This window comes from Copadichromis virginalis, linkage group LG15, assembly GCF_057382275.1.
Source record: "Copadichromis virginalis isolate Kocher_CV1m ecotype Utaka linkage group LG15, C_Virginalis_male_GT1.1, whole genome shotgun sequence".
In the NCBI taxonomy this organism is placed as follows: domain Eukaryota; kingdom Metazoa; phylum Chordata; class Actinopteri; order Cichliformes; family Cichlidae; genus Copadichromis; species Copadichromis virginalis.
Genome location: NC_140632.1, coordinates 30299686 through 30322278, shown reverse-complemented (window position 1 = coordinate 30322278; position 22593 = coordinate 30299686). Strand labels below are relative to the sequence as shown.

The 22593-nt window shown below is 40.6% G+C and overlaps 1 protein-coding gene across 4 annotated transcripts in view; it reads left to right on the top strand.

Annotated features, from left to right (window-relative positions):
• fynb (FYN proto-oncogene, Src family tyrosine kinase b) overlaps positions 1-22593 on the top strand; it is an 88725-nt gene that overhangs the window by 47660 nt on the left and 18472 nt on the right. For all 4 annotated transcript variants that reach the window (XM_085432892.1, XM_085432890.1, XM_085432889.1 and 1 more), the window contains exons 3-7: positions 6544-6800; positions 13671-13767; positions 18562-18660; positions 21727-21830; positions 22139-22288. In XM_085432892.1, coding sequence (XP_085289018.1) covers positions 6554-6800; positions 13671-13767; positions 18562-18660; positions 21727-21830; positions 22139-22288 — 697 coding nt within the window. In that variant the 5' untranslated portion in view covers positions 6544-6553. The remainder of the gene's footprint in view (positions 1-6543; positions 6801-13670; positions 13768-18561; positions 18661-21726; positions 21831-22138; positions 22289-22593) is intronic.

The window sequence follows — 22593 nt, the reverse complement described above, 5'->3', positions numbered from 1 at the left end:
ATTAACAGCTGTTCAACCACCAACCTTTCACCCATCCACTTTCTATGGCTTATTTCAGGTTTGGTCACAGGTGCAGCAGTCCAAACCACCCTGTCGCTGGCCAGAGCTTATAGCTCTTGTGGGAGGGATACCTAGGCATTCCCAAGTCATCACAGGGACAGTGTGTCCTCTGTCTGCCCGGGGGTTCCTAAATGGTTGATAATCCCAAACACCTCAGCGAGGAGGTTTCTAGGAGGCCTTCTATCCAAATACCCAACCAACCTAGACTTTCCTTTCAACGGAGAGGAACAGCAACTTGTCTCTGAGCATTCAGATAAAACTGAGGTTACTGTACTCGGCCCCGAAAATCTTAGAAATATGGTATCTAACCAGATTCTTACTCTGTATGGCATTACCTTGGCCTCCAGTAACACTGTAAGGAACCTTGGAGTGATTTTTGTCCAGGATATGTCCTTCAATGCACATATTAAACAAATATGTAAGACTGCTTTCTTCCATTTGCGCAACATCTCTAGAATTAGAAATAAAAATCTCTCTCAGAGTGACGCTGAAAAGCTAGTTCATGCATTTATTACTTCTAGGCTGGACGACTGTAATTCATTATATTCAGGAAGTCCTAAAAACTCCCTGAAAAGCCTTCAGCTAATCCAAAATGCTGCAGCAAGAGTACTGACAGGGACCAGAAAGAGAGAGCATAGTTCTCCTGTTTTGGCTTCCCTTCATTGGCTCCCTGTTAAATCCAGAATTGAATTCAAAATCCTGCTCCTCACATACAAGGTCTTAAATAATCAGGCTCCATCTTATCTCAATGACCTTGTAGTACCATATCATAATACATTTCTCTGTATGTATTATTGTAGGGTCTACCTTACAATATAAAGCGCCTTGAGGCGACTGTTGTTGTGATTTGGCGTTATATAAATAAAATTGAAATTGAATCCCTTGAGTGACTGAGCTCCTCACCCTGTTTCCGAGTTCCTTCGAGGAAAACCCATTTCTGACATTTGCACCTGATATACTATCGGATATATTACCAGCTGACTGCAATAAACATCCAATAGATTAAAAAGTTACTGCATAAAAAAGTACCCAGTGGAAATAGACAACCATTTTCTTCTGCTCAGTAGGAATCCCATAGTTTGCTATTTCAGCTACACGGGGAAAGCAACATATAGCTAAAAAGGCCCAATGTAAGTGCCTTTTTCTTCATGTTGGTGTTGGGCAATATACCATTTTTCCACGAGATACTTATACCTGGTGGCAGATTCAGTTTTGTAAAGTTTTTCATTGCTGTTGCTAGCTGGCTAACACATAAGCTATGGTTATCCATTATTTATAAAAGTTATTTTTCTCATTTTTTTAATGACTACAACAATAAACATGTGTTTATCTTAAAACAGTGATGTGATTTCTATGATTAAAATTGCTTTAATTTAATAAATTAACGTTATTTCACCCACTCGGCCTGCAAAGTTCAAATGTAAAGGATCTTTTAACATATTTAACATAAAGGTAACCTAAACAATTAAGAGGTGCCAGGGCTGCTTCTATCCCAGCAGAGTGAAGTAGAATAGAAGAACAATCCTCTGACTTTACACTGTCTGTATCTTCTGCTACCACTCTGAGTGACAGCAGGGCCTTCATAGTGCTTTCATATTGCATATTAATGTTGAGAGATGCTCTGTGTGTGCATCATTGGGTGCATTTACAAGTCTATTTTTCTCTGTGTCATCGCTCTTTATCTGCCTTTAATCAGAAGCAAAAATGTGTCAAAAGCATCGAGCTCTGTGTGACCAGCTGTAATGCTAAGCCATCCATTCTGGAATATAGACCTGATCTGTCATCATCCTTCCTCCATAGATTAGCGTTTAACAGCAGGAACAGCTTTCCATCCAGCTCAGAGGGATCAATACATCGGTTTCCCTTCTATAAAATCTGATTCTGCCTCTGCCAAGTGTGGGTTATGTAGAGGGTCGGAATACACAGCAGTTGATGTTGGCTTCTGCTGGGAGCGTACGATTAGAGATGCTCTACAGGCTCGCACTGAGCGTAGTGTTGCTGCTGTTGTCGCCTAGCCTTCCCTGCCTTCCCTGCGTCCTGTCACTGATCATTACAGCGTCCCCTGACAGAGTGTGCTGGTGCACTGCTTCTTCATGCATAGCCTTCTATTCACTCTGTCTGCTGGTTTCATAGCTTTAGCATAGGTCAGCTCAAGTTCAGCCAGAGGATGAAAAGGGTATTGTCCACTCCTGATTTTCATCCTTACATAACGAAGATGTCCACACTTCGTGTTTTGTATAATATCTGGCATTATACAGCATAAAATTTCCTTTGGAATTAATAATGTATTTCTGATTCTGATTAATATGAATAATACACAATACAATACAATACAATACAGAAAGAACAAAGAGTAAAACAGAACACTTTGTTTGAAAGGCATATCTTTGCCGAAGATGTTAAACGCAAACCAATATTACAGTAAGACTGGTCTCTGTTCTACACCTCCACTTGCTGTGACAACCTCTGATTGTCTTGACAGGCATTTCGGCCTCTGTCTGCACTTTGGTGCCATCTGAGGGACTGGTCTATAATTATGTTGAAAGAGAATAGTCACAGTGTGTCAGTCAGCATGAGGCACCTGTTCTAAATGGTTAGTCACTGTTCTGGCATCAACAAAGAGTCAAGCCCAGGAGAGGGTAGCACTTGGAAGCTCTCTCCTTATAACGGTGGACCGATGTAGCATCCACATGATTGCGAAAGCATAGATTGAATATTCCATTTTATTTATAAAACAACTGTTTACAACAGTCTTCTTAAGGCACTTTCTATTGTAAGGTAAAGGCCCAGCAATATTAGGGTGAAATTAATGATATGATCCCCTGTGAGGAAGCCCGTGTGACAGTAGAGAGGAAGAAATCCCCTTTAACAGTAAAAAAAAAAGCTTAGGAAGGTGCAACTATCTTTATCACAGGAATATCTTCCCAAATTGATTTGATGTCATTAGCGAGGTACAGTTTTTGGATTTTAAAACAGTCAAGACTTAATTTAGATGCAGACTTGCAGCCGTAGTTAAAAAGATATAATAAAAGTATTTAACTGTTTGGGGGACTACAGGTATTTTATACATAAGGTCTAAAGAGATGTTGATGCAAATGAAGGAGGTCATACTCTGAAAAACCAACATCAACCCACATAGCAAAATTGGTATGGCCCGGATCTGGCCCACACAATGTGCTTACACATGGCACACATACCACAAAGAATGACGGCCCTGTGCTGGCACAGAACAGTTTCAGCTCTGGCCCCAGATGTCAGCCTAATGTGTGTCAAGCAATGTAATAACAACATGTGCCGGAACATAATAGTACAAAAGTAACATGACAAAACTCTGTTTAGACACTGAATTAACTGATTCTTAGGTCTTTCCTACTCTCCCGGATTACTCAAAGTGCTCTATACAACATGCCAAATTCACACACTTTCTCTAAACTGGGCGCTTCCTAACTACATTCATACTCTTGACATGCAGACTGGAGGAGCCAGGAATCGAACCACTAACCTTCCAATCAGTAGATGACCTGCTCTACCTCCTGAGTTACAGCCACCCGGTGGTACACATGAGTAAACCCTCACTACGTTTTGGAAAAAGTGTACACTCACAAACCTGTCAAACCTGCGTTTGAAATGTTGGCCCATAGCAGTATAGTATTGCAACATGGTATTTGGGTCTTTTAACTGAAATAGGAAAATCGGAACATAAACAGTGTCATCATTGCCAGACCTGGCCCACATCTGGTTGACATACACCCTGCCATGACACCAGTCAGTCAGAAGGCTTAATGCCGGATCTGGGCCAGACCTGTTTTCTATGAGCCTGGGCCACATAAACCAAACTACAATCGGGCCAGCTGTGGCATGCCATCACATAAACAGTGCCATCTATGCCAGGCCTGGCCCCTATTTGGATGACATAACACACGTACCATGCCAGAAGTCAGCCAGCAGTGCTGGCTTGACACTACATCCGGGCCAGACCTGTCTGCTATGTGGGAACGCAACACCAACAACAACCGTCAGACCAATAGTAGAAATTTTTGACTGGGAATATCAACCATCTAATACATTCTCAAAAGTACTGGCAAGAGCGCCAAAAGGCCTGAAAGACCACAATAGACAGTTTTCTTCTTTGGTTTTGAAGGAGAAGTTAAGGAGATGTTAAAGGAGGTGTGTCATTGTTAAGGGCTACTGACAAAGAAATGGGATATACTTCAATGACCAACTCATTGACCTGATCTCATCCCAAAAGAGCATGATTTTTGCTTACTGAAGGCAGAACTGAAGGAAGAGAGACCAGCAAACAAGCTGCAACTGAACACGGACACAGTACGTGCCTGGTAGAGCATCTTAAGCAGAGGTTGTCCAACTGCAGGCTTCAAGGGCCCGTCTCCTGCAAGTTTTAGATGTGTTCTTGATCCAACACAGCTGATTTAAATAGCTAAATTACCTCCTTAACATGTCTTGAAGTTTTCTAGAGGCCTGGTAATGAACTAATCATTTGATTCAGGTGTGTTGACCCAGGGTGGTATCTAAAACCTGCAGGACACCAGTCCTTAAGGCCTCGAGTTGGGCATCCCTGATCTTAAGGAAAGAAAGTGAATTTTGTAATGTCCATTGTTCTAGAGCTCAGACAGTCACTTCACTGTCACTTTCAAGTCTCACGGATCAGTTTGGTCAGTTTTAACTTTTCATATCCATGAACAGTGATAGGTATAAACCTAACAGTAATCTGTCAGAATCCAACCCTCAGTGAGATACAAGACAGGCAGTATCAAAGCACCCTGGTATCTGAACAGCAGAAACAACAAAAGCATGAAAATAAGACTGACAGTGTAAACTTGTCCTGGGGTAGAATACCAGTGGAAAGGTCATTATCAGTTCAAAGTGAAAATGGTTCTTCCCCTAGGCAACATGAATGTGCTCAACAAGTTTTTTGACACTCTGTCTAAGCAGATGAGGAAAATTCACATCAAATCGGGTGTGAAGGTGATGCTGGGAGACACGTTGAAACTGCAAGAGATTATTCTCCTAGAAAAGTTAAATATCCTCAGCAGTTTTTCTTAGTCGTTGGCTATAATGGTTCATGATGTGGTTCTGTCTATCTGTGTCACAGTATCCTGTTTATCAGGGACATTATCGATTGATAGAAGACTCATATTCCTTCCTATGATCTGTGATCCACTTGCTGCTGTAGATCAGGGGTGGGGAACTCTAGAGCTCAAGGGCCCGGTGTCCTGCAGGTTTTAGATATCACCCTGGGTCAAATGATTAGTTCATTACCAGGCCTCTGGAGAACTTCAAGCCATGTTGAGGAGGCAATTTAGTCATTTGAATCAGCTGTGTTGGATCAAGGACACATCGAAAACCTGCAGGACACCGGCTCTCGAGGCCTGGAGTTCCCCACCCCTGCTGTAGATCATGGATCATGGGAAGAAGGAGGGGAATCCTACACTCCTTATTTAATATTCTCTTTTCACAAGTGAATAAATTAAATTCTTTTCTGCAGTCACTGGAGGCAAAAGACAGAAGGAAACTAGGGTTTAAAAAGAAACAGGAAGTGAATATATATTTTCATGTAACAGGCCAGAGCTTAAGGCCTGATCAGGATTTTGTTTTCCAAGGAGAGACAAGATTTATTGCTCATTCTTTCTTATGTTCCATTCCAATAGTCTTATATTTATAGATTTTTTCCTTTAAGGAAACAATTAGATGTTTTTTATTTATTTATTTAGGAATATACTAAATTGGGTAAGAAGAGTGAGCTGCTTTCAATACTGACCAATCTTACTTGTAAGCTAGAGGCAGGGATGCATGAACTGAGATTTATAGGTACAGAAATCTTCGAGCACATGAAAGACAGGTGAAGATTGTTACTGACTTTGATTAGGAGGCTCTGTGATAAAACTAGCGTCCAATCGCCGACTCTCCATCCTCCTACAGCTATCCATTAAGATTGACGAGGTGACATTGACAGCATGGCTCTGTGCCTCCGCACCGTCAATGTGATAGGAGCTGTTTTTCTTCCTGGCCATAAAAGAGAAACACTGTTTGTGTGACTCATCCAGAGACCAAGCTGTATGTCAGGCTATGTAAAAAAAGGTCCCCGTGTCTCAGACCAGAGTGCTAATCAGTGGAAGGATCTCAGCTGTAGAGAAAATGGTGTGAACTAAAACCTTTTAACAGAGCGATGGCTTCAGTTCTGTTTGTTGTGGAGTGTGGCTAAGCTCTGTTCTCCAGCTCATCCTATCGATCCACCCATCAGGTTGAAAGTATATAATTTTTATTTATTGCCTGAATTAAGGCTCTTGTAGCGTGTTTATTTCCCTTGCTCATTATTACATTTCATTCCTTATTACTTATATAATCAGTTGGATGGGTTTCTTTTGGTTAGCTGCAGTCATTTTGTTTTTAATGACCTGTCACTCCAGTCAACAGTTATTATCCAAACTCAAAAAATGCCTCTTGTTTCTGTGTCGTGAACAGATTATAGATAATGGGCTGTGTGCAATGCAAGGATAAGGAGGCAACCAAACTCACAGATGACCGAGACAACAGCATCTCCCAGGGAGCGGGCTACCGCTATGGGGCCGACCCCACGCCACAGCACTACCCCAACTTCGGGGTCACCGCCATCCCCAACTACAACAACTTCCATGCTCCTGTAGGACAGGGGATGACCGTCTTCGGGGGAGTCAGCACTTCCTCACACACGGGAACGCTGAGGACCCGGGGTGGAACAGGTAAAGGAATCACAATTTTTATTTCTGAATGTGAAAGTAATGAAAAGCGATTCAATATATATATATTAATTGCACAGTAATATACAGTATGCTTAGCATTTGCTGTAAGACCTGTCCTGATTAGGGTTTTTTTCCCTGAGCTATAAACCCTGAGCACGTGCATGTTAGCTTCAGAAACGTAGATCCATTTGTTGAAGATCCCAGTGTAGGGAGACTAAGCAGTGCTGTCAAAATTCCCTTCTTTATACCTAATTTATATTGCCATCCTCATCTTGATGGGTTTTCCACTTTGTCACAGTACTAATGAATGTACCTGCACAGGCAGGCCAGCAGGGTACCTCGCATGTCTAAACAACTTTGACATGAAAGAGCGTTGGTACTTAAGGTTGATTTATCAATATCCAGAGCTTTACCAATTCAATTTAGTTCAATTCAATGTGATTATATTTACAAAGGGCTAAATCATAGCAACAGTCATTTCAAGGAGCTTTATATTGTAAGGTAAAGACTTTACAGTAATACAGAGAAAATTAGACGGCCCTCTTTGTCCAAGCACTGGCAACAGTGGGAAGGAAAAACTCCTTTTTAACAGGAAGAAACCTCCTGTAGAACCAGGCTCAGGAAGGGACATCAATCAGCCGTAACCTGCTGGTGGTTGGGGTCGGGAGGCTGGGAAAAAAATAACAATAAGTGATGATTAAATGCAAGTGGTGTACAAGTGAGTGGCAAGTGCTGTGGCAAGTACACAGATGTATACATCTCCTGTTGCGCCTTGACTGTTTTTATCTGTGCTGTACCTACACCTTACCTTACCTACATTGTACCAGTGCCGTCCTTACACTACACCTGTGCTTTACCTATGCACAAAAGGTTTAGGTTCAGTTTTAAATTATAAATGAAGCCTTAGTTATTTCCTTTCATCTCCGTACAGTCATAAACCCTCCATTAATTACCAAATCTTATATTAAAACATTTTTTCATGTGCTCTAAAACTTTGCCCTAAATTTGTGATTAAACACAGTGCTGGTATGCCAATTTACCCTGCAAAGGAAACTGACTGAAGTTTCTAGTATGTCTGTCGACAGGTATTAGTGTTGTTGTTGGATGCTGTAGTGTTCCAGCTAAGATCGTGGCAGAACATGACGGTGTTGTCGTAGGCTTCTGAGGACTCAAACACAGAGACAATAACCTTTTCATCTATCACAAGTTTATCACGGGTTACATCGTGGACAGCTGTGATCTTATTAGTTGCGAATTGGAAGGTCAACGCCAAACAAAGTCAGAGTTGAAGCTAATTGAACTTTTACAACAGTGAAGTATAAAATCCAACGGTGCTTCAGACTTTAGGATCCCAACAAATATGACTGCAATGTCTCTCTTCAGTTTTAAAAAGCATTTAGTTATATTTTATAAGTTATATTTTCTAAATTCTAAAAGCACATTAACAGGGAAGACAAAAAGTCGTCCCTTTCACTGTGGGTTGAAAACGCCTCCCTTGGCCACCATTATCTCCATGAATTGTGTCTTTTGAACTTCTTTGTATCATTAACATTAACAAGTGGGACAAAGAATACCACTTTCCCACTGCAATTCTGCCATGAGGATGCCAGACAATTCAAGTTCATTTGAAGCGTATCAAGACTTTGATGACTCTGCTCACAACAGCCAGTTTTGATCCCTGGACTTGGATGATAACAGAATGGGAAAACAAAGAGCAGAGCTTGCCTGTCACCACTGCTGTGATATAGGGCAAAAAAACCTTTATATTCAGCTTCTTTTGCAGATCTGCTCAGTGGCAAACAGATTAGACTGTGTTTGTAGTTGTTAGTTACCATTTGGGAATAGTGTGACATATAAAAAGAGCAACTCTCCCTTAGAAAATCACTGCAGAAGAGAAGCAGAAAACTGATCATATCCTTGTTCCATCTTTGCTTTCGCATCTGAGCAGTCCTGTCATGTGAAGTGTGAGGACAATGCTGCTGAGAGACAAATGGTATTTTGCAAACAAGCAACATAGAGGGAGTAAATAACAAATTTCTTGGAGAAAATACTCTTTATTGCTTGACAGAAGACGGGAAGGATTTCCATCACAGCCTGAAGTGTGAGTGTTAGTTCTTTTTGTTTCAGTCCCACACAATTAAGGTGCTGACTGGGCCTAGTAATAGTGTTGTGCTCACAGCCACCCACAGGCATACGCCTCCATATGCAAAAGCAAACTAAGAGGGGTTTCTCTTGCTGTTAAAGACTTCCCATAACATCCCAAAAACCTCGACAGTCCGACCCCAGCCCGGCCATGTCAGGAATGTCCGACTGGCATTAGCACCGGCCTTTGTGTGCCGGTTTCATTGTTTAGGTAGGGAATATTCCTACTCAGGATATCCTTTGTGTTTGATTGAGTCCAGGCTGCTATGCAGAGGAACTCTGCATTTCCACTCAACTTAGCAGAACACTCCCTGAAAGTGTGGATTATTTTTCTGCTCTGTATAATCCAAATCCACACGGTGGTAGAGAAGCAGAGAGGGGTTTAGCTCTTTAATTTTCTCCTGGTGGGAGAAATTTGGATGTAAGCCGGCCTTCCCTTTAAAGCCTTGTTATAACGCAGCTGCCTAGCTCATTCTCCTCAGCCCCAGTCAGCCCCTTCAGTGGAGCTGGTATCTGAAATCTTATTGATCAGTTGATCTTTTGCTGATGTCATTTTCCCCAAATGGAAACTTTCGGCTAGTACCATGGTCTTATGTAACTAATTGAGTGGCATCGCAACAGACAACTCTGATCGATAAACTAGTTTATAGTTGGCGCTCACCTCTGCTGACCTAATCGAACATTCAAACACCACAAACAGCTGTTCTGGCTTGAAGGTTTTGTTGATGTTGTTCGGTTGGAGAACTCGAGTGTTTCAATCAAACACTCTTTTTAAAGGTCTCCTCTCACATCTGTGTTGGTTTTTCACATAAGTAACAGCAGGTCCTCTTTATCTGCAGTTCCATCACCCAGAGCGCCACAACAAGCCTCTTCATATCACTGCTGCCTCCTGACAAAGAATCCGTTTGATGAGACTCTGATGAGAAATTACTTGAATTATCAAGCCGGTGTAAGTGGACTCTAAAGAATTGCCTGTTCAGCTTTCATATGTCAAACACTCCACAGCATCAAACAGCTGCTGTCGTCTCAGACCTGAGACCTGTTACGAGGCGAGACAAATGGAGCGAAACTAAAATTGGATTTCCGAGCTGTTAAAAGATAATATTTGATTTGGGGTCTTATTTTCATAACTGGAGCCATTATTTGTTATTGATAATATCATTACAGTTACAGTTGATGAAATGGTGGAAGAAAGATGAGCATCCAGATAATCAGAGAAGTTTTTGTCTGTCGTTAAGATAAATTCCAGTTCAAAGACCAACTTTCTTGTTCAACTTTCAGGAGCTTTGCGTGCATGCGTATGGTAACGTATGGCTGTTTACATGTTCTTGTCTGTACTTTAACCTCCCATAAGAGGTATCTCCGTCATCGCAGTAGTTTTTTAATTGGCGAAAGACAATCATTCAAATAGCATTGAAAAATGGTCTGTTTGATATTATCTGTTTGTCAGTCTATCAGTATCAGTAATAGCCATTAAATTAAAAAAAAGAAGAAATAAGAAACACCCTTCAACTATGTTATGTGTGTTGACGTTGTATAGCTTGTCCACCAGAGGGCTTCCTTGTTGGTGGCATATGTGTTTGGAACAATAAAGAACTACACTTACCTTTATGTTTTATGTGTTTCAAGAAAAAAGAACATCCGCCAATATGTTGAAATTAATAAAATATCACGCTCTGTAAGTGACATTATATATATCCACTAAAAAGTCAGCAGAAAACAATTTTCTTTCTATAACTTACCAGAACTAGATTTTTGCTTTTTCTCTGCATATCTACGTGAAGTATGTTCACCTAATATTGAAAGAGGAAAACTTTCCATCAATGTATTTCACAAAGTAGTTACCAACTTGCCATATTATGCCACTCGCATGTGTGTTCAACTGTGCTCCAGATGGTGCAATCGAGCTACAGCTACTTTTCTGTACAAATTATGGGGTTGTTTGTAAATTACCTCAAGTATCATTTTCTGCTTTATGTAATGTTAACCAAAAAATGGGTAAACTCAGCAAATATCAAAGCATTATATACCCACATTAATAGATGCAGAATGGGCTAATAGCAGCTAATGATATCAGCAGGTTAGGAGGAGGTAACTGTTTAATCTGTTTTATTTGTGGTAAAATGTTATAGAAAATACAAACACAGCTAGATTACAGATTCTGCCATGTAAAGCCTGTTATAAAAATGATGTTTCAACCTTTCAGATGTTACTGTTAACAACTTTAGATTTCGAAGTTGTATCTGTTATAAGTAACATTAGAAATACAGTGTAAAGACAGAGTAAGGGTTTCACACTGTATTAATAAGTACTCATATTGTATAAGCAGGTTGTTTTGCTCTCACTTATCCAAGTCGTTGCATTCATTTGACTCAGTCCCAGTCAGTAGAATCGTTATTTGGACATTGAAAGCATTACATAACTGCTTTCGTTTCACACATTGCGAGGTTTTCCAGTTGAACTTTCCACAACACCTGCCTTGTTGTCAGGATTATTGCAGTTTGGTGTGACAAACAGAGAAGCAGAAAGGCATTCGAGATTTGTTCATAAAAGTCACTTTGTAATGGCTTTTGAAAGGGAAAACAACAACTTCTGCTCTATTTCAGCCAGCTTGATGTTTTCAGTCTTGTCTGTGTGGAGTCGTTGAGATAATGCTGGCATGGCTGAAAAGGTTTTGCAGGCCACTGGTCTTTATCTCGAGTTTTAGCCAGTCTGATGGGAGTCAGGCTGGATTGAAGTAAGTCCATATTCAAGCTTCTGTCACTGGACAATTCAATGTCAGACCTTTGGCTGCCCTGCTGCTACATTCACATTACTGTCAGCTTTATCTAATTGAAGTGGTGGATTTGCTTTAGGCAAGCAGGAGCTCTGGCTTGTAAGGTCAATTTTGAACTTTTGCCAACACTTTGAAACTATCTTGTAGCAGTTTTAGCAGTTCTGTGTGGGTTTTAGCTTCAATTAAAGGTAAGCAAAGATCACTCCATGTCACAATGTTGCCAGAATTTGACTGAGCCAGTGTCTAGACAAAATGCCTTTTTGATTGTTTCTTCTATTGCTTTTTTATTACTGTACCAGTTTGAATTTCTTTCTTCCTTAGTCTCTTTTTATTGTTGACCTCCTGTTATCCAATAACATATTCTATAAAAGGTGTGTAAGGGTCAGAAAACAGTGCTGAGATAGATATTTAAAGGATACTGTTCTTTCTTACATCTGTGATAAGAGGTAAATTAACAAAACTGGTGGAGGAGAATATTGATTCTGCAAAAGTTAGTCTACAAATATAAAGCATATAGTGTCATAGAGTAAACGTGATCTGTATGATTAAGACTCGCTGGTTCTTTTAGACTAAAAGCCTTCCCGAATCCTTAAAAAGATGAAGACAATAATCTAAAAATAAGGACTTAACTGGTAAATCAGGTCTTCAAATATTCAGAATGCTAAGACCTGAGAAGCAGGAATCAACATACAGCTTTTTCTTCTAACATTACAATTTAAAATTAATCTCAAAATATTGCTCAAGGGTTTCGATCCTGGCACAGAAGGAATCAAATCAGTGAAAAGCAGCAATTCCAGGTCAAGCAGCTCTAACATATTAGCCTAAATTGATAGCCTACATACAAGATTTCCACGGTGACAAGGACATGGGCAAGCCTGCAATGAACTACATGAACCAAATATTATTGCTTTGTCAAATTGCTTAACCATAGTGGCATTAACAAAGGTATTAGAAGGTCATAAATATAACTTGTGGTAAACTGCAGGAAGCTGGTGGATTTAGTTTGTGTCTGACGTGTCGGTTTGATGGTTTGAAACCATTATAAAACAAGGTTTCTATCTGATATTTCAATGTTTATGTTTTATCTTTCAGATGATCCAGTATTCACATCCACCACACACCATGATTGTACAGAAACTGAACTTGTATCTTTTTAGCTCGTTTTTGTCTGTTTCTGATTTAGTCATTGGACTTCAACCCAGTGCAATCGATCAATGTCTCTCTGGAAAGATGGACGGTGCTGTTGTCCATCGCTCTTTCCAATTTAGCCATGGTTGGCAGCATCGTATCTCCTCCTTGATCTTCTTTCAAGAATCTTCAGCATTTTGTGGTTATCGGTGAAATTAATGCTGCGAAGGGAGTTAAGGGCTAAACATTCTAACAGTCTATCCTCAAAGAGCACTTGATTATATACACAGAAAGTGACGGCAGTACTTGTGTGTAGAAGGAGTCTCATCAACACTGAACATGTTAAAGAGGATTTGGATCGTGACTATGTTAGAAAAAGCTTTGAACGGACATTACGGAGCTACAGCAGAACCTATCCTAGTGTATGTACAGTCAGTCTCTACTACCTCAGGCTAAACAGTTCCAACTGCCAACCAAAAAATAGTTTTAATATATTTTAAGAACCTCCTTAGTACCATACAATAGTATACAATCAATCAAATAGTTCCATTTTTTCTGCTTTTGTCTTCACCCATTCGGCTGAAGTTCTTGTACAAGATCTTTAATTTTTACCTTCTAGGAGTTGCATCTAAAAAGTCATGTTGTTCTGATTTTAAAAGTTTAAAAAGATCTGCTACCATACAATGTACTTCACACAGTTGTTCCTTTATCCTCATTGTGAAGGAGCTGTTGTTGCAGCTCATTTCAGTTCAGAGTGTAATTTTAAACTTGATTTTCTTGCTAATCCTCCTAGCGCTGACACTATGGTTTGGTCCCTCCTGCAGGAGTCACCCTCTTTGTGGCACTTTATGACTACGAGGCACGGACAGAAGATGACCTCAGCTTCAAGAAGGGAGAGAGGTTCCAGATTATCAACAGCACGTAAGTTGCAGCTGCTTATCAGTCTGTCCACACTCAGGAGAAATGCAAGTCTACGAGAAGATGGCGCTAGCTACTTGGAGAGGTGCAGACAAGTTTTCAGATGAGTCGAAAGTGGCAGCTTGTACACGAAAAAGAAATGTTTTGGTTTCATAATGTAGAGCAGGAAAGAGCCCAAAATAAGCCTGCTTTACTGCTTCAGTTTGTGAAACATAAAAGCTGTGTTCTGCTCTGGCAACCTCAGCGTTGAAAACTCAATTATTCAAACCATGAAATAAGACCTAAGACCACAGTAGCTGGTTGAGAAAGCCAGAATTGGCAGCAGCTTTTCATAGGGTATGGCATTAAAGGGTGCAGAGCCTTTCACATGAGGTAAAAGTGGTGGCTTGAACAAGCAATATGACAGTCATGATTTTACAGAGGGTGGAGCAGGATCTCCAACCAGCAGTGATGAGTGTAGTGTAACTTCAAGACTTCCTTCTGAACAGGAAGTTCCTAGGTTACACCCACAGTCATGTTGGCTTGCCTTTCTGCTAGTCAGCAGAACTGCAGCAAAGTGTGTGTGTGTGTGTGTGTGTGTGTGTGTGTGTGTGTGTGTGTGTGTGTGTGTGAAACTGAACAAGAAAAGAGCCACAATCATCTGCCAGCTCTTTAACTATCCTTGATGGTTTTCATTGTCTTTGTGTCTGCATCCGGCTGCATCTCAGCCTGCCTCTGTTTGTTTGGGTTCCTGCGGCAGTGCGCTGACATTTGAGGAGAGCATGAACACTGCTGGGACTGCGCTGTGACCCTGTTCTCCTTCACATTTCATTGTAATAAGGTTGCTCAGTACATGTGCAGAATAGCACTGCAGAGGGGACCCATATAGTTTCAGAATTAAACAGTAGGCTGTGAGTGTTGCTGTTAGTTTTGTGATTTCTAAGCACATGAACACAGTGGAGTGACAGTATTATGTTGCTGGTATATTGCTGCTGGATTTCAAAATTGAATATTTATTTTTCAGAGAAAAGTTGGGTTTATTACTTGTAAGAAGAATGCAACCATGAAAACAAAGTTTCTATCAATCTAGTATATAACACTGTATAGTGTATAACACTGATATTGACTTCAGTTTTCCTTATAAGGCTAATAAGATCAAACTTATATGCAAAGATGAGAAATCACAGAAGCTTGTTTACTTGCTAACAGTAGGTGCAGATGGTAACTGATCTCAGAGCAGTGAAAGCAGAGCCAGCAGCAGCTTGTCTACCTCGCTAGTCTCTTGTCTCTTATCAGTTTCTTGTCAAATACGAGAGGTTTATCCACAATGCTCACACATAGACACCAGAAAAAGCTGCTGACTTTACATTGTGACAAGCTTAAATCAGGACAGATACACCAGCAGAAATGAGACACACTTCAGATTTCACTGGACTCATAGTCATTCAGAGTTAAGGCTGCTTCCAGCGACAACAATATGGCAGTAATTTTTAAGAGACGGAGAGAGATGAGACAGGCTATGATGAAGAGCGCTGTTTGAGATGCAAAGGGAAAGAAATCTTTTGCTTTGAAATTGATGTTTATTTTTTGATTTCACTGGGCAAGTAGTGCTACCTTGCTTTCCCTGACTGAGATCAATGTATATAAATGGTAATTGTCACCCACTGGTTTTGGAGTGACCATATTGAGTTAAGAGGGTGGACCGCTAAGTTTTCAGCTTTTGGCTTTTACAATCTTGATTTCCATTGTCCTTGATAAATATAAATAAATCAACATGCTAATATGGGTTGTCAAATTAATCGGGCAGCAGCTTGAAGTAGTTTGTTAGAAATAATGTGGAAATTGCACAAATTTATCTTTTTGGTTTCAGAGAAAATTCTAAGTAAATTCTAATGGTGGAGCAATCTATATAAACCTTAGAGACTAAATTTAGGTCAAAAATGGGAAAGAAGTTCACAAATTCCCCGTGATTCCTTGTAGAAGTGAGTTAGTGCTGCTAATTTTAGTAACATGGATGTTTGTATTGGTGGTCTTACTGATACTATATTATAAACAAGCACAAGCCTCTATTGTTAAAAGGTAATGCAGTTCCCATGTGAGTTTTCTTCTGATTCATTTTCATTTTCAGCCTCTTGTCCATACATGAGTGCCTTATGGCACAACAAGGTTAGCCTTCCTTCTCGCCACACCCACTTAGCCGCTGTCTTGCACATTCCACAACACACCTCGGCCTTTCCAGGGCTCCAGCCAGAGCAGGAAAAAAGTGTCATTAAAGCCCCAACCTCCCTCCTCTTCCTCCTTTCTGTATGTTTTTCTCCCCAGCATAAAACATAGATTGCTATATCTTTACTCCCTTACTTCTCTCCTTTCCACCTCTCTCCATCCACCCACGCCTCAAGTATGGTCAGGGCTCCTTTCAGCTGCCCACACTGACCCCTGGTGGAGAAAGGCAGTAAAATTGCCTAAAGCCTTCGTCTGCTCTAGCCTGTCAGAGCTGGCAGTGACTAACAGATGCCCCCGCCTGCCTGGGCAACAAACTAGTTCTGGGAGAGTCTCAGCTGACAGAAGGCAATGTGTCTCCTTTGTGTTACATGATGGCATCCTAAAGGAAACATCTCTGAATGTTTAGAAGCCACTCCCTTCAGCTCAGGTTTTTTGTAAGCCACCATTGAGCGTGTTATTGTGTAGCTTCATCAGACATAATAAAGAAAAAGAATCCTACACTACACGATTACACTATTAGTAAATTCAACTTGAATTGTTCTGATCCGACCACAGGCTATGAATAAACGTGCTGTGGTGTGAATGGCCGTCTGTACCACTCGTCTCAGTCGACACAGTGCTGTATTTAATTATACTCTCATCAGCAGTCACCACAGGGAAAGAGGATTTGAATCCATTTGGAGACAGGAGGGAGGTTCCTTGTTTACTCTCGTTGTTGTTTTCAGTCTTTTTGTGGTGGTACAGAGTTGGTTTAAAGGGTTTGTTTCAGGAGACAAAAGAGGCAGCGGGACAGACTGGGGCCCACCCCACCCCGTCTGTTTATGCCTCCCCGGTTCCATGCAAACACACATATCGACATTACACAGAAAAACACATCCTCTTACTGCTGCATACTTTTTACCCTCAGAAGGTTTATTGTTGAGACTTCATGTGTGCCTCTCTCCCTCCCTTCCCAAGGGATCCCCTCTGAACAAAGGGAAGCGTGTCTGTTTCTGCCTGGGATGTCGTCCCCAGGCAATCCTCATCATGGCTTTATTCAGAATAAATGAAGGCTCAGCAACGCCTCTGCGCTCCTCCCCTTTCCTCCACTCCCCTCTCTCTGTCTCTTTCTCTGTCTTATAACCGTCTCTCTCATGCATAGATAAACTCACACACATCTAAAGCCATTCCTTCCCAGTGTGTAAGGGACATGATAGTAATAAGTGCAGAGTGGTACAGCATGTCAGTGAGGCACGGTTTTAGCACAGAGATGGAGAGACGAAGGGTACATTGTTAGATACTACAGCAGCGGTCTCCAACCTTTTTTGCGCCACGGACCGGTTTATGCCCGACAATATTTTCACGGACCGGCCTTTAAGGTGTCGCGGATAAAACTAGTACTGGTACGGAAAAAAGAAGATTTATTCATAACACACGTGAAAAGACCCAGGAAAACCGAGTTAATGATAAAAACGATAACAAAATAACGCTGAAAACCGATAAAAACCCTGAAAACCATACAGTTCACACCTGAGCCTCAACTCTCGCGGCCCGGTACCAAACGACTCATGGACCGGTACCGGTCCGAGGCTGGGGGGTTGGGGACCGCTGTACTACAGTACATTTTTACTTTTGTTGGCAAATCCAATCTGAAACTCTAAACTACTGGTGTGATTCCACCTCTCAGTGTTTTGTGATCTCCATACTTTGTCTTTATATTTTTAATATGGGTCAAAATTATTGATTTAGCTACTTATGAAACTATAGTGCAGGACGTTATTAATGTCAAATTCCTTTTTGACATTATAGTCTTCATATCAAGACGTCTGTTTTAGAACTTTAATTATTATTTGATTACAATTGATTGCTTATTATTAATTAAGAACTTGGAGGCCAGCAGTAGTTTTTCAACAAACATTTCAGAGGACTGGGGGATATAGTGCTTGTCCTTGGAGATTATTTCTAGTAGAACATTATAGAACACTTCATTTTTTGAGCCAAGCCAAGCTCAAGTTTTCAGATTTTTTAGGTCTAAATAAACAGAACTGACCAATCAGATGACTGCATTTGGCAACGAGTGTACTTGTAGCTCAAAATGCAGCCTGGTTGAATTATTATAATATATTATAATTATTAGTATAGTACTATTTCACCTCAGCCTCTGTGAATTTTTTTCCAGATGTGGTGCTTTAACTCGAACTCCTGGTTTAAACCATGAAAGTCTCCTTGCTGCTGCCTTCTCATGAGGATTGGATGAACCCAGAATCTCAGTTTCTTCCTCGTCTCGTTAGGAAACATCAGGACCAGCTTCAGCTTTTTATAACGTGTTTTCTGATGATGAGGAAATAATAATATACACCTTCAAAAAAATACATCTTTATTATATCGTCATTATGTTCTTACTTCAGCGGCTAAAATATGCTCTCCTGAACTCATTGAGCTGTTCTTTGATAACGTGCATTTCTTTTAGCTGTTTCTTAATTTTAAACTTATATAGGGATTATAGAGTTCTATATATGTTGCACAAGTGAGTGGACCAGAGCATGTCAGCTCATATAAAATGAAGTTGTATAAATGTTCTCCTTTCCTCACCCTATTCCTCTTTTTGTCTTTCAGTGAAGGGGACTGGTGGGATGCTCGCTCCCTCACTACCGGTGGCAGCGGCTACATTCCCAGTAATTATGTGGCTCCAGTGGACTCTATCCAGGCTGAAGAGTAAGTAGCATATGTGTGTGAGCGTGCACTTGTTCATACCCGCTGACTTTCATAGAGAATGTGCTCTGAAGTACTTTGAGATTAGTGGATGTGAAGCTTCAGACTGACAGCTGCACGTTAACCTTCTGAGAAAGGAAGTTCAGGAGAGAGGAACAGTTTATACTTTATACTCAAGGCAAGCTTTTCTACTGGCCTTATAAAATGGCATTTATGTGACACTATAAAGAGTATTATGTTTGATTCAGACATCAAACGGCTGGATTATTGTAATCTTCCACACAGATGTTTTTCTGAATCAAGATTCAGTCAATTCACTGTGAAGAATTATATTATTCTTGTGCATTTAGCTTTGTAGAGAAGCATTTTCATACAGTGGTAAGCTAACAAGCTCACATAGGACAAGAGAATGAAGCACCAGTGGCAGACCTGCCAGTTCTGGTGTTCTCTGGCGAATGCCATTCAAACTATATGGTGTTGGTCTGTCAGCACAGGGCCTGATAAAGGGCACTAATGTCAACCTTATAGCATCTGATTCTGACATGTTGTTGGGAAACATGCACAAGTAGATCACTGGAGGTCATTTTGGAGGGCTCTGGTAATGATGCCCTGCTCACACAAAGAAGTACATACTGGTCCAGCTTCAGGGTTAATGCATGTATATATCCCTGCCCAGCTCTTCTCATGTCTCTTGCTACTCCTGAACACTTGTGAGACTGTATTAGGAGATGCAGAAAACCCTATGTGCCTTTCTAAAAGAGCCAGACTACTTCTTCAACTTGAATGGACTACAGGTACTGTTTCATGCTACCAGTAGTGACAAGGATCCTATTGAAAACAAAAAACGAAAGAAAATTGAGTCAGGGGGACAAGGAGAGAACGACGATCTCTTGTTGGAGGTTGTCTTTGTCACGTCTGCCGGGGCAGTTGGCATGGAAGGAATGAGGCTGAGGACCCAAGTGGAGGCAAACTGAGACGAAGGTGGATGATAACAAAAGCCTTTATTGATGGTTGAACAAAAGTACAAACAGGTGGCACAGAGAAAACTAACCAAAACTAAGCATTAAGATAACGCAAACCTGAAACTAGAAAACTTGGAAACACGAGGACAGAGGTAATCCAAAGGAACCACAGAGGATGATAACATGCAGGAGGAAACGCAGACGATCAAACTGAACAAAGGAAAGCACACACTATATACACACCAGGTAACGAGGCAGGAATGCATAACAGGAGGAACACACGGCTGGGATTAATCTGACATAACGAGACACAGGAAGTAAATCAGACTACACTGACAAAGGACCAGGACCATCAAAGTAAAACAGGAAACACACAGGCTGAACTCAAGACATGTAAGCTTAACACAATGAACCTGAAATGTGGGACAGGAAGGCACAGACTAGACACAACACGGAACACAGGGAAGGCACATAACAAAACCTGAAATCAGCAAATACTAAAAAACTAGGGAGCTAGAAATACTGAGACAAAAACTAGGAGACTAGCAGGGACAAATCATGAACTCAGAAACTATATAATAATTCAAAAATACAAAACCACTGAGTCACCGACCCAGGACCGTGACAGTCTTGTTGATGATTTTATACTGTACCTGTTGTTATTTTCATTTACACCAAAGCATTTAGAATCCACTCACAATAGTTTATGCATCCTTGCTGGACAGATTGATATCCCTAAAGTTTAACTGACTAACTTATACTGTGATGATCAGGTGTTCCCTTAAGATTTTTGAGCAGTGTATTTTTTTCTATAAAAAATGTAGTTAAATGTAGCTAACAAAGCAGTAATTGATGCTCTTGTTGATGGAGCTTAGGGTTGTAGTACATCCATCAGTTGAAAGGGCACTCAGAAATCTGTGAGGGGAGCAGAGACAGCTGCTGGGTAGTGTTGAGCACGAATCGTTTTCCAAATTATTGCTCTCACGTTGCCATTAGGGGTGGGGGGGAAAAATCAATACTGTGTAGTATCGTGATATTTTGTTTGCTAATAATGTATCGATACAGGGACAGCAGAAATCGATATTTTGTTACAAAAAAAGTTTTTGTGGACTGGAACTCTGACTTCAGAGCATGTTGATCCTTTTTCTGAGCAAGAATCCTGACATTCCTTCACTGTCCAAATGTGTTTAACTTGTTTTTTGGCAGCAATAAACATGATAGTTTACTTATTTTAATTTAAGACATGTTTTATTTTAATTAAGTTTAAAACTTTTTTATTTAATGTAAAATTATATTTTGTTTTAATTAACTTTCAAATTCTTCAGTTGCTGAATGGGCTGCATAGTTTTCATAAATTGCATAGTTCAGAATAGCTATAATTGTACCAGATGGTTGCATTCAGTTAAGTTGGACTAGACTGTAATACAAACCGTTCAGTTTGTCAACAATAAAACTGACTGAAATGAGAGAAAGACTGAGTGCGAGACTTTGATATTAGATAAAATGAATATTGATAAAGTTTACCTTTATGTACAGAATCTGAATATCGCAAAATATTTTAAAAAATTGCAATAATATCGTATCGTGCGTTAAGTATTGTGATAAGATCGTATCGTGGGATGTATGGTGATTCCCACCTCTAGTTGCCATGTTGTGATACTCGAAACAAATATGTAATGTAGGAATGTAGATTGTCAGTGTTACTCTCCATCCATAATATCAGTGTTGACCGTCTCATCATCACTTGATTTCATCATGTGTTACATAATGTTAAAAGGTCAGCTGGCAGCAGGGCTCTCAGTGATGACATCGCAAACCCCGTGTTCCAGTGCTATCATACACATTTTGGCCTCATTCATTTGTCCAACAGTGTTGGACAAATGTTGGACAAATGAATGGCCTCTTGAGAATTACGCTTATCTTAACAGTCTTTTAGCATCATCAGACTAAAAAGCTCCACGATACTGTCCGGGATTTTCTGATTCCTTGTCAGAACCATTTTTGGCAATACCCCTGGAAATAGTAGTACTATGATGTGACCTTATGCATGACTTGAACACAGTGACTGCAGTGTGTCTGTGTTTGACTTCTTTTCCTATATTTGCAGCTGGTACTTTGGTAAACTGGGCCGTAAGGATGCAGAGAGGCAGCTACTGTCTACTGGCAACCCTCGAGGCACCTATCTCATCCGAGAAAGTGAAACCACAAAGGGTAAAAAAAACCACAAAACAGACACACTGACACACATCGACCTGTAAGTGTGTGTGTTTATGCCATGACAGATTTACTACTTAGGAGTAAGAAGTGTTCACAGCTGCCTGATGGTGTAATCACAAGTAGAACGCATGGAGTATTTTCTAAGCTCTCATATTTCTCATAAGACTTTTGTAGTAAAAGTGTAGTGTGATAGCCTCTGCTTTTTGAATAGCAGCAGAACTGGATGGGTAGAAGTGAGTACTGAAGTGTTGAATGGGAACTTGGTGTTCAGTGATTCGAACCTCCTGGTCTGTCTTCCTCAGGTGCCTTTTCCTTATCCATACGGGACTGGGATGATCTCAAGGGCGACCACGTCAAGCATTATAAGATCCGCAAGCTAGACAGCGGCGGCTACTACATCACTACCAGGGCTCAGTTTGAAACACTGCAGCAGCTGGTTCAGCACTATTCAGGTAAAATACAAAGATTCTATAATTTGTCATGTTGTGTAAACTTGTAACTATTTTTGTTTGTTGTGTATTTAAGGTCGACTTAAAAAAAGGTAGCTTTGCAGTTTGTTCTTGTAAATGTGCGACTGTTCAGTTTGAATGATTTTAGATTGTAATTGCTTCTTCCACATGAGCCACAACAGTGTTCAGTGCCGTTTTGGTTGAATGTCATTAAAGCTGATGGAGAGGTGGAGAATGGCTAAAGGAAGAGTCTGTGCAGGTGTAGAGCTCTTTGTTTCAGAAAACGCTGAATATGAGCCATTGTCATT